The sequence below is a fragment of the Bombus fervidus genome, chromosome 7 (genome assembly GCF_041682495.2).
Source record: "Bombus fervidus isolate BK054 chromosome 7, iyBomFerv1, whole genome shotgun sequence".
NCBI lineage: Eukaryota > Metazoa > Arthropoda > Insecta > Hymenoptera > Apidae > Bombus > Bombus fervidus.
Window position 1 is genome coordinate 12646898 of NC_091523.1, and position 12214 is coordinate 12659111.

The 12214-nt window shown below is 48.3% G+C and overlaps 1 protein-coding gene across 3 annotated transcripts in view; it reads left to right on the forward strand.

The window, feature by feature from the left end:
- The window catches only part of LOC139988846 (LIM domain only protein 3), a 70026-nt gene that overhangs the window by 47813 nt on the left and 9999 nt on the right, over positions 1-12214 (forward strand). For all 3 annotated transcript variants that reach the window (XM_072006627.1, XM_072006624.1, XM_072006625.1), the window contains 2 exons: positions 11305-11416; positions 11688-11951. In XM_072006627.1, coding sequence (XP_071862728.1) covers positions 11328-11416; positions 11688-11951 — 353 coding nt within the window. In that variant the 5' untranslated portion in view covers positions 11305-11327. The remainder of the gene's footprint in view (positions 1-11304; positions 11417-11687; positions 11952-12214) is intronic.

A 12214-nucleotide genomic window follows, 5' to 3' on the forward strand; every position in this document is an offset into this window, starting at 1 on the left:
GTCCCCACACAACTCACAAATAAATTGAGAAAACTGGAGCGAGGGAGACGGTCGTGCGAGGCAAACGTTTATTTTACACCGACAAATTGGTGCAGCTAATTAGCTCCGGCTAAAAGCAGAAGTATGACCGTGACGCCACGCCTGGTGTCGCGCCGCATCGATGTTGTTGCTGCTGTAGCAGCAACAGCAGCCACGGTGCGATTGTATGTAACAACGTTTCATCGTTGCAGCCTAGAGACGTGGCACGATTCATGGCAATTGTCTGTTGCTTCGTGTTTTCGTTCCTTTTGTACACCGCTCGCATTGAATCTGAAGCGTTTCTGTACCGGTGCTTACGCACCGAACCACAATAATGCAGCAATTAACGCTCTTTCGATTCTTGTCTTTTTTCCTCTCCTATTCTCGTTCTTTTTCGTTCCCTCCGCCCCCGTTCGTTGCGTGTTGAACACGATCGAATATTGTTTTTGCAAAAGCAAACGAACATCTTCAAGGTCGATCTCCTCCGATCGTTTCGTGACAGCGTGATGCGTTTTCGCAGAAGATATTTGTCGACGATACCAAGGAAATTATAGGGGACCGTCAGTTGCGATATAATTTAATAATGCCGGCCACGCGTAATGTCTTTCGACACGCGTCAACGATAATTCCGAGGCGAATGTCCAATAAAAAGCCACTTTGCCCGATCGAAATATCAAATGTAATCCTCTTAAGTCGGGTGCACCGGTCGAACGTGTATCTCCGGGACTGACCATCGTACGCTATCCTTTCCTCTTCTATCGTCTCTCGCTTTCTCTCTCTCTTTCCCTCTCTCTTTATCGTTCAAACATTTCTGTCTCTCTCTTACTAGTTTCGAGGGAACGTCCGCTCTCACCGTCCTCGTCCCACCCACGCGATTCACCGCGAACTTCTAAGTTAACTTCTAACCCCACACCCTTTTCCCTCGCTCCCCATTCCTATCCAGAGGCGTTGCTTTTACGGCGATTGAAGCTTCCCGTGGGTCCTTGGGCACTCCGCCAGGTGGCAGTGCCGCGTCCTTCTGGGCGTCGGCCCCCGATATTCCATTTACAAGATTTTTTAGACAAGGCTCGAGTATCTCTTCGCAATCCGCATGATTTCTTGCTTCACCGTTCCTCAAGAATCTTCTAGGGAGGCGAACCGCCTCCGCGACCGGTCGAATTTTCCGCCTGCCACCTTACGTTCGCTACGGGTAGAGTGGGGGCGGTCTGTTGCCGCACGCGAACACGAATATAATTAACTGAAACTTTAATTCGTTCCGTTCTCCAACCGGCCGTTTGAAATCCGATAAAGTAATCGGTGGATTACGCGAATTTCGACAACGTTGATCGATACTGCAGAGATCGTTGCGATGAACGGTGATGATTTCCGGTGACGATTCGCGTCCTCCAAGTTCGATCGAACGTAAAGCCAGGACGTAACGCGCGATGGATCCGATCCACACGGACAGAACGGTAACAAAACGGAGGTGGAATGGGATACAACGGTGCGGAATAGAAGGAAGAGAGCGGTCGGTGGCAACGCGCAATATCGCTGTGTTCCCCTGATCATTAAAGAACCATTTGCAGTTGCACCGATGCCGACCGACGTTGAATAATTAACCGGCCACCGACTAAAATCGATTCATTAATTAATAAAGCGGCTACGCTCGCTTCTACTAATAACGCCAGTCCACAATTGAATAGAGATCGCGTTCATTAACTGTCCGTGTACTATTAGCAGCGGTTGCGGTACATTACGAACGAATCGAATCAACTAACCAGAATGATCGAGTTTACCAGGCCGATAAACAATTTTTCTGCTTCTGCCTTGGTTCTCTCTCAGGGTTTACCATCCGATCGTACACCATCGTCGTCGCGCGACGCGTATAAAACTTACATCTCTGTAACGTGTAACGCTCGACGTCGTTCCGATTCGCGGGATAGACGAGCATCTGTGTCCTAAACCGCAAACAACGACGGCTCGTTTCGTGTCAACGGGTTAAAAAGACTTTGTTCCCTTTGTTAAACGTTTCTCTGCCGCATCGCATCGACACGGCTGTTCGCTATCGGTCGTCGCACGGCTCTACCGTCTCTCTTCGTGCCGCGAATTTTCTTCCCCCTTCCCTGATTCCTTCCTCGACTGATCTCGAACACAAACGAACAAGGAAGAAAGTTCCATCCTCTTGCTCGACTCTCTGGTACTTGCTCTACCTATCTCTGTGTTTGTCCGTCCTTGTTTCTTTCTATCCACCCTCACTCTCGATTCTTCGTACTCTCTCGCGCTTTCTGGTAGTCGTTGGTCGGGCGGTGCCGTCTATTGGCCAGGATATCTTTCGATTATCAAGACTATCCGTAGCTACCGCCTTAGCCGAACGGGCGCCGTTGTCTTCTCGGCTCTTTCAATTAATGTTTTGATTGATTTCGGACCCTTGCCCGGAGGCCGACCCTCCCCTTCCGCCTGGCTCGCGTTCGATCCTCTTCAGCGCACGATTCTTGCCTCGCCGCTGCTTCCTGCGCTCGCGTCATCGATCTTCATATTTACCTTTTAAGCTTCTATTGTCTCGCTTATACAGTTCCGCGTTATTTGTCCAGGATTATTCTTGCGGCGGATAGTAAAGTCTTTTATCGAGGATGGAGCGCGGAATATGGAATACAAGTCGAACGGTTTGCTCCTTTTGTACACGAGAAATCGGTTCGATGGCTTACTTGAAATTCTCTTCGTGTTTCGTCAACCCGTGGACGCGAATCGTTCTTTCTTAATCCGTTGTTTTGTTACGTCCAATCAATCTCGTGACGTGGATTTTGCTCCTCATCCAATGAAAATGAGTTATTCGTTACGTCTTATCTCGAGCCTGACTTCGATTCCTCTGCAGGGATTATCAAATCGATCTGTCGCTTTAAAATTCAGATATCCCAAGAATGTCTCGTTCTTCGGTTAATCGTAAAAAAAAGCATCCATGTACAATTTCTGTCTCACGTTCATCGGCTCGCATATCAAGATAAAGGAACGTTGGGATACCGAGATCGAAGAGTATTCTACAGTGGTAGACAAAACAAAGTTTAAAATTCCTACTTGCGTGTACGAGCGTTGATAACATCTATATCAAACATATTTTATCAAATCGTAACAACAATTTCTAGGATACCTATTATATCTATTCATCGACTTTGTATATTATAATTTCGTTTTCCAAAATTATTGTTTCTCTATATTTCTTATTTTTAAACATTCTTTCGTCCGCCGTTCAATAAGATCAAACTTATCCAACTTCTACAATCATCTTACGCATTTGCATACGAAAGATGGGTGCTCTATGTCGCGTGATAGATTTCCAAAAGATCGAACAAAAGTTGGCTCGTGAGTTATTTAGATCAAAGAGCGAACGATTTAAAGCAGTTCGGGAGGAAGGGATGGGATAACTGTTAGCCGCAGCTTTCTGCCCGGATTAACCGAAACTTCCGCTTCCGATTCTCGTGTACGTGCCGCATCCACGCGGAGAATGGACCCCCTGGTGCGGGTGTTTGGCAACGGGTATTCGAGAAGACGACGACGTTGCAGACAGTGTCGGTATCGTCGACGCCACACTAGGCATTCGGCAAAGGAACCAACGAGAGATCCAGCCTCTACTCGTTCGAGACGGTCCCTCGAATCGGTGTTATACCGGTGGCTGTTTTATTGCGAGATTTGCGGCGTGGCCTCTCCGTGTAACAAGACTTACTGAGATCTTAATAGAATCTGAGACCACCCACTCTCAGCGAGTCCCGTAGCACCAAGTAACGCCGTCTTCGGCTACACAGTCCCGTAGCCTTCTTTCTCTCTTTCTATCCGTAGAGTTTCCTTTTTCCACCAGAAAGAGTCGTCGCTTCTATCTCTCTTTGGTTGCTCGGCCTTTCTTTGGCTGGAAGAGGATGGACGGAGAAGGGAGTTGACCCCGGCGCTGCATCCCTCTATCAGGAAAAGGGGTGCTTATTCTAAGCGTATATAAGAGGGGCAGGAGAATGCCCGGGGTGGGCTGTAGAGTGATTTATGAATATTGCCTACCGAGAAAAGTGTATCGCGTTCGCCGCGTCGATTTTACCTCGACTCCGGAGCACTTCGAAACGCGTACGCGAACTTTCTTCCGTAACATTCTCGTCGTTCCGATTAGCGGGGGCCGACGAAATAGAAAAGGGGCGGATTTCGAGCGGTAACTGTTGCGATCGTCACCGACCTATCGGATTCTCTTGTCGTCCCGGTGATTCCGATCGTTCGCTCGCTTTCCCGGAATCTTCTCGGCGATCGTCTAATCCGATCTCAACGGTTTCATCCTCCCGTCGTTTGTACCGGATCGAAATTCGAGAGAAATTTCACCTTTCGAATAAATCACTGGTAATTGTTTAACGAAAAGATAAACATCGTGGCTGTCAACGGGAGGAATTTGAACGGTGATATTGGCTCGACGATCGCAGAGATTACGCAGACGCGATCGCTGTAAACCTTGGCGGGTGGCGCTCCGCTATTCTTCACCGTACGACGTAATTAATTTTGCGTTTTATCGCGGCATCGACTATTAATTACTGGCGGGAACGTGAGTGCGCGCGCGACCGTGCCCCATCGCGCTAAATGAATGTTCCTTCGGTCGACAATAGAGAAACCTTATTAATAAATATGTGAGGGTATCTTGGCCGCGTGGCGCGATAATGGCGATCGCGAAATTCGAAACACGCGACTCTGTATCGTCTGGCCGGCTATTCACCCACACGAACGAAATATTTGGAACGGTTATTTTGTAGCGCAAATATAAACGTAGCAAAAATAAACATTGCACTGGTATGTAATCCACCCGGTGGGTTATTCAGCTCACATCTAATAATAATAATAACAACAATAACAGTACACACCTGTTCGAAAACGATCATTGTAATTGTTCGAAAGTATAAGGAGTGGTATTTCGGCATTTTCATTCTTTTCGTGGCAATGAGAATTTTTCGTACAAGATTCTCTCGAGCTTAAAAAGATCGTTCCGGTGTGCAGGGTAAATATCTACGTGGAATAAAGAATGGTTAGCGCCCAGGGCCATCGATGATCGGTTGGCAGAAGCAATTTTATATTTTATTCCTCGATTTAAATTTATCATTTCGGATCTGGCAGGGACAAAAATAAGTTTAAATTGAATTCCGTTTTCCCCCCTATCCACGACGACAACCGCTTGCATACGCCTACCATCTCTATCCCTATATTCTTCGTATACCATCGAACAATTCTGTTTCGCTTTTCCAACCAACCTCAAGCCTGTCGTTTCTTCGACACGTCGTCGCGAGGGCTAGCGGTGGTATTGTGCGAACCTTGTTTCTTCGAGGACGGTTTAATGGGAGCCGCGTCAGACGGGAAACGTTTCGTATTGATGCGCGTTGTACATTTTCAGCGAGCAAGCGGGAAACGTGGGAAATAAACTCGGTGGGAGAAGTAACGTTCGAGGAATTCAAAGTCGACGCACGGATTATACTATTATCTCGGTTTCGTCTCGTCCTTTTACACGACTCTTTCTCTTCTCTTCCGTCTGATTCCAGTTTTATCGTCGTTTGGGATTTTTGTTTAATACCATAGAGACCGATCGAATAGTGAAACGTTGCGATGAAACAGGAGACGAAATTCCGTGGTTAAGACCGTGGCAATAATCGTTAGCGTAGTTACCAGCTAATTAGCGCGAAGCTTCAAAAATATCTGGACGCGGTGATACGACATAGAGCGAGGAAAAACGGAACGAGTAGGAACCTCGTGGCGGAGTGTAAACGAGAGAAAGACAGAGAACAGCTAGAAGAATATTTTATAACGAGCTCTCGCTACGAAGACAGCACCAGCGGTACGGTTGCCAGCGCGTATAACGGTAAGATCGGGAGTAGATCTGTCTCCCCAGGAAGCTTGTTAGGCGTCGGCGAGCTCCGCTATCTTCTAATTGGCGATATAATGATTCTGAAGGATGGAATAGCATGGTCCTGAAGGGGCCGAGGAGCACCCTATTCCGTACCATCCCTTGTTAGGGGTGAAATTAAAATTTGGCTCTACCTACCTTCCTGCCTCTCCTCCCTTGCATCGTCAAACCTCCATCTTCCTCAGCCACTGTTCCATCAGGCACGTTCTCTCTCTTCCACTCCGTTCACCTCTCGCAGCTTCGTCCTCTACTTCCTCCCTCTGTCTCCTTCTTAACTTTATCCTTTGGCTACCTGCTCTCTTCTCCCTGGTGGATTCGTTATGCGACCGCTGTGAAATGTATATGTCTTCTGATATAGCTGGAGGATTCGACCGCGAGGACGAGGCGGGGTCGTCGTTATCGTGTCGTTCGAATTTCGAGGGCCTTTCTTAGAAAGCTCGGCTGGTCGAGCACCGAACGCGATTGCGTTTGTTATCCTACTTCTCTCCTCGTTCCCTTTTCGTTCGCCACGTCCGCGTTATTTCCGCCGTTCTCTCTTTCTCTTCCTCTCTCTCTTTTCCTCCTAGCCCTCGGGGAAACGTCGTTAAAAGATCAAGGACCGATTCGTGGCGGTCGGATCACGCGGCAAACGATCTTGTCTTCGCGCGAATTTCCCGGAAAAACGGAGCCGAGTGGAATTTCGAGATGGCGCGTCCATAATTGCGATGATTAAACGCGTCATCCCGGCACGCTGGTTAATTGGACGAGTCAGTTGGAAAGTGGCGTATCAGCCGGCGATTTCGTTTTATATCACCGGAAACTATGACTCGTGAAATCAACGCCGGGCCCTGTAGTTAAGCGCCAATGCTTAATTAAACGTTAATCTCGCGCACGATGGCAAACGAAAGTAGCGGTGTGTCGGGGCGGTGGTACTGGTTGGGACTAGTAAAGAGGAACGTAAGGGGAAGAGGGTGGTGTAACCGGGGCGAAATTAAGGCTCGCCGGTTGATTCGAATTCTCCTTGAGAAATTTCCTTTCCCTGAGAACGCCCTTCGTGCGCTCTCTAGTAGTTACTAAACTGGTCGTCTCAATTAGCGAAACTTGCAGCTACGTTACCGACTTCCAATTAGTCATAGGTTGCAAACTGTATCGCGCTTACTGGAGCGAGACTAATAACTCCTAGACCATGAAATATATGCATAGATACACGATGCAAATTAGTGGTACACGGCCGGGCGGACGTTTATGAAATACTTATCTTAAGAAAAATTTCGGCTCCCTCTGTGTAATCCTATCTACCTACCAGTCAAATATGTACGTTAGGTTTCTCAATTAAATATCTTTTCTCACCTCGTCCTCCTTATCTCGCTTCTTCACCGTGTTTCCTCCTTTTCACAGATTCAAGAAATGCGCGATACAGATTTTTTCCCGCGTGAAAGTTCAACGTTCCAAGACCAGACGAAACAACGAACGTGTGCGTCTCGGGATCTGGCACGTTTGCGTGTTGGAACGAATAGGTATAAGTATATGCGCGCTTCTCTATGTATGTGTGTGCGTGTGTGTATGCTCGACACATAGACACACACGTATTCACCGTCGATCCTCGGCGAATTTACGAAGGCCCTTGTCGCGCGGCTGATAGTTACAGGCCTGGTCTCAATTAGTAGAACTTACGTCGCTAGGGTCCAATTAGACGTAGGCTAGAAGCTACACCCTGTTTGCTCAAGTTTGCCGTACCTATGCACCACCGTCCGTCGGATGGGGTTGCTGCCCGTCCTGTACCTACCAAGCCTGTTGAAGGTGTCTTTTTCCTACGCTAATGACTAATTAGCAGCCTCTCCACTTCACAGTATAATGACACGGGATACAGCCTTGAGCCGTCGGCTGGGATCATTATTAAACCCCGAAATTGCAGTCGTGCCTGCCGCCTCGTGTTATGCACCGCCTCGTGCCCTGTACTTTGCCCTATCCTGCGTTCTACTCCCAACCCTGTTCTACGTGGTTTCGTATACCCTCGCCACGACGTCGCGACGCACCGTACTCGCTCGTCTCACTACTATCCACGGCTCGAAGGACACGCGGCAAGATGCGGAACGTGACTCGACGAGGATGAGGGTGCGTTCTGATTTCGCCTACCTCTTATACGCACAACCTTTACTTCCTATCTTTTTCCACATTGGTCTGCTTCTATATCTTTTCTCTTTGTTTCCATTCCTTTTATTATACCATATTCTCTTATACTTTCTTCTGATTATATTTTGCAACCTCTTTCGAAAGATTCGATGGAGCGTACAAGTTGTATATTTACATTTGATCGACTGGTTTCGTGGAACCGGATAAGGGATACGCGTGAAATTACTCGTTTAATTAATTCAATGTTAAACGCAATTAAACAGGTTTCCTCGGCGCGCGCGCGCTATTCTCAATTACGCATCAGTATTTCAGGACACATAATACGAAACGAGAGAGAGAGAGAGAGAGAGAGAGAGAGAGAGATACCATCAAGTGATCCTGTGATCCTGCAACAAAATCATTGGATTTTACTTCGGTTTTTAAATTAATTTCATAGATGGAACGTGTACATTTCAAGCCACGCTATAGTCCATTTTCAACCCTTGGCATATTATACGACGCCCATTCTCTCGCTTATTATACAACGGACAAATTCGTCTCGTTCTATGGAATAATACTTTTCCACCCTACCCGCGCGGCTCCGTGCTACAAAACCGTTTCTTCCTTCTTCCTTCAACCGTTTCTTTTACATTTATTTATTTCCTAAACGTCCGTCCCCGCTGGCTACTTTATATTTGACATTTTTATTAAACCAGACGGTAGCCCCGTGTGTCCGTAGCGACAGCGCGTATCTCAAGGATGGCAATGGCAGTGGGGACGCACGAGGCACGGCCCCGCCGCGTTATCCCATATTGCTGTTAGGGCAGTTTCGTAATCTCGCGAGGGTGCCTCCTTATATATCGAGCGAATAAAAAGTTGTATCCGTCGCGCCGATTCGTCGATCGTCGCGTCCGGTTTTCCACCCCTTGTCGCGCCGCTCGCTCCATTTCTCCGGCCACGAAAGACAGTCAGTGCGGAAACGATGGGATATTGTATCGCATCCAGAATCACCGGTACCTCCATACACGTCCCCTCCATAAATCAACTTTTCACTTTACGATTCCGTTACGTCCGAAGGCGGCAGTACCCTTTGCGTCGTTTCTTGCGCGAGAACGATTTTACGCGGTCGATCAACGGCGGTACGCATCCTACAGAGAGTTTTCTCACTCTCTGCCAGACTGTGAGATCTCGTATATATCAGAATCGTCGAGCATCGTCAGGACGGTGCGGTCAGTTGGTTACCGATACACTCATTGTGCATTGTCGCGAAATAATGGGACGGTAAATTGACAGAACTAGTTTCATTTTATCTAGCGTATCATCGAACCCGGGCTTTCGATAACGGATACTGCGTGACGGTATTAAATACTGCGCATGCCTGACAAATAACTGTACATCCGTGAGAAGTTCGATCGGCACGCGCAACTTGCTTCCGCTTAGGGAGATTTCCGTATCGATACACCGACAATGTTATACTACATACTACCGCACACATATGTAAACGCAACATAGTACGTTGCGTTTTACTCCGGTTACGATTCTTCCGGCTGATCGCGGGCTGTCGGCTTGCTGCGCGAAATTTTCTTTCCTCTTTGCCGCTGGAATTTCGTTCACATCTCTTTCCCTTCTATTCCGTGTTCGCGACACGGATTTTCACGTCCGCGCGTTCGATATCGTCTCGCGACGATATCGTGACCGATAGGGAGAAAAAAAAAGAAGCGTAAGGAGTCGTTGGAAGGGGTCAGAGAGAGAGAGAGAGAGAGAGAGAGAGAGAGAGAGAGAGAGAGAGAGAGAGAGAGAGGGAGAGAGAAATCCGGAGAAAAAATGGAGCGCACAGATCGTTTGACGAATCACGAGGTGCCTCTTGGATACCAACGTAGTCGGGGCACGCTAAGAGGGGGCCAAGGGGATACGCGGTAGAGGGATGATGTTTTTTTCCTCCGCGGCGCCTCTTTAATTTGCCCTCCAATTAACGGACGGGGTCCTATTTGAAAAATACCTGCCACGAGGGCTGGCAATTATACTCCTTCCTTTTTTTTTTTGCGCCACGAGCGCGTTATTAGCGCTATCCGTCGTTCCTCTTGCTCCTCCTTCTCCCTCATCTCCCATACTCCTTTCTTCCACCAACCTCCCACTTTGTCGTCATCCCTCCAACTTCATTCCTCCTCTTCCTCGTATCGTCGAGTCGAGTTGTTCCTCTTCGTTCCCACCATCCGCTCGTCCCTATCCCACCCGCACTCTCTGTCACCCTCGCTTTTTACATGCGTGTGGCCGCGTTCGCGTATCCGCATCTGCGTCTGTCTGTATGGGTGGTTATATATGGATGTATTGCAAAATGTGCGAGTGCTGGTGGTCCAAAGGGGGAGGACACGCGGGCGCTCGTATACGGGAGAGAGGAGTGGCGACGCGGTGAAGAGAAAGGGAGAGTAACAGGGACAAACTGTTGGAAGAGGGAAACGAGAGACAGAGAGGTACAGGGAAGGGTATAGAGAAGGTAGGAGAAGGAGAAAGATAGGGTAGATGGGGAGGGATGGGGCCGGGGTGCTGGCGAGTTAGAGGAGTGGCGTTTATAACTCGTGCCCGGGTCTCCAAGCTTTGAGAAGGCCAATTAGCAGCATAAAGCTACAGCTCGGCCCCGGGGCCGAGGATGTTTGTATGTAATAATGGATTGTTACTCAAAGTATCCGGCTAATTAATTAAGCCCCCGCGCCTCGCCGTGCAGCCACTCACCATTTTAGCCGGCCGCCCTCCTTCCCTCGGATCGCCTTTAGAACGCGTTCGTTCCTGCGAATGTGGTTGTTCGTGTTTCTCTGTCGTACCCGCGCTTTTCACCCTCGCCGGATCACGTCGGTTCGAACTACGAACAATTCCTCGCGATCGATGCTCCCGCCAGTGGATCTGCCGAAACGGGGCCACAGGATTTCAATCTCGATCCCTCGTCTCCACGTCGATTTCTTATCGATCGAAATTTAGATCCTTGGCAAATCTTGTGACCTAATGTTTGATATTATTCCACGCAATTATTTTCGATTAAGACATTTACGACGTTCGTGGGAGTAGCGGAATCGATCTATCGAAAAACGCAGGTACGGGAGATTTAGCGCGCGTCGTCGGACGACCGGTCCAATTAGCGTGGATCGTTATTGCATGTTGTCAGCCACTTAGCAGACGCTTATTATCGCGACGTACGTGTACATTACGCGGTGGCTGTCTGCGGGCTCATTGTTACGAACGCACAATGGCAGAGAGACACGATTTACGATGTCGCGGATTTAACGAGTCGACGTTCTTGTTCCGTGTTGCAGACGGCGTTCTAGCCGAAATCACGATGACGATGGACGTGAGCAAGTCGGAGCCGAGTAAAAATGGCGCGTCGCAGCACGAGTGCGCTGGATGTGGGAAAGCGATCACGGAAAGGTAAGACGATCGTGGTCTTCAGTTACTACTTTTATTTCTTTCGTGAAACGAAACGGAATGAGGTAGAAACAAAGAACAAATTGAACGTAAAATAGAAAAGGACGCGATTAACGAACCGTGACGAATTACTTGAAAATATAAGACGGACGATTTACAGAAACTTTCTAATCGGTCAAACGATAAGCTTCTTCCGAGAGCCGCGGTCAAAGATCAGTTTCGAGCACGATGGGTTACTGGTCGGTAAGAAGGAAAACTATGGTCGGTTCTTCAGGTATCTCCTCAAGGCCATGGACCTGTTCTGGCACGAGGACTGTCTGAAGTGCGGGTGCTGCGACTGTAGGTTAGGAGAGGTCGGTTCTAGTCTGTTCACCAGGGCCAACCTTATCCTCTGTAAGAGGGACTACCTCAGGCTGTTCGGGAATCCGGGACACTGCGCGGCCTGCAACAAACAGATACCGCCGTTCGAGATGGTTATGAAGGCCAGGTCGAACGTCTATCACCTGGACTGTTTCGCTTGTCAACAGTGTACTCATCGGTAAGTTATTCAGCGCGAGAAAATCCTTCGATCGATTCGATTTACATATCGTTTCGCTGTAAACGTCAATTTTTCCGTCGTTTTTCTTTCTGTCTTCTCATCCTACGATCTCCGTTTACGTTTCTCTGCATCGAGCCGTACGACGATGCAAACGACGAGGGAAAGGGAACTGTACGCATGCAAAAGTAACAAAGACGAACAGAGTTGGGGATGAAGAAAAATAGTACGACGGAGAAGGGGTATAGAGAAATACAGGGGACGAA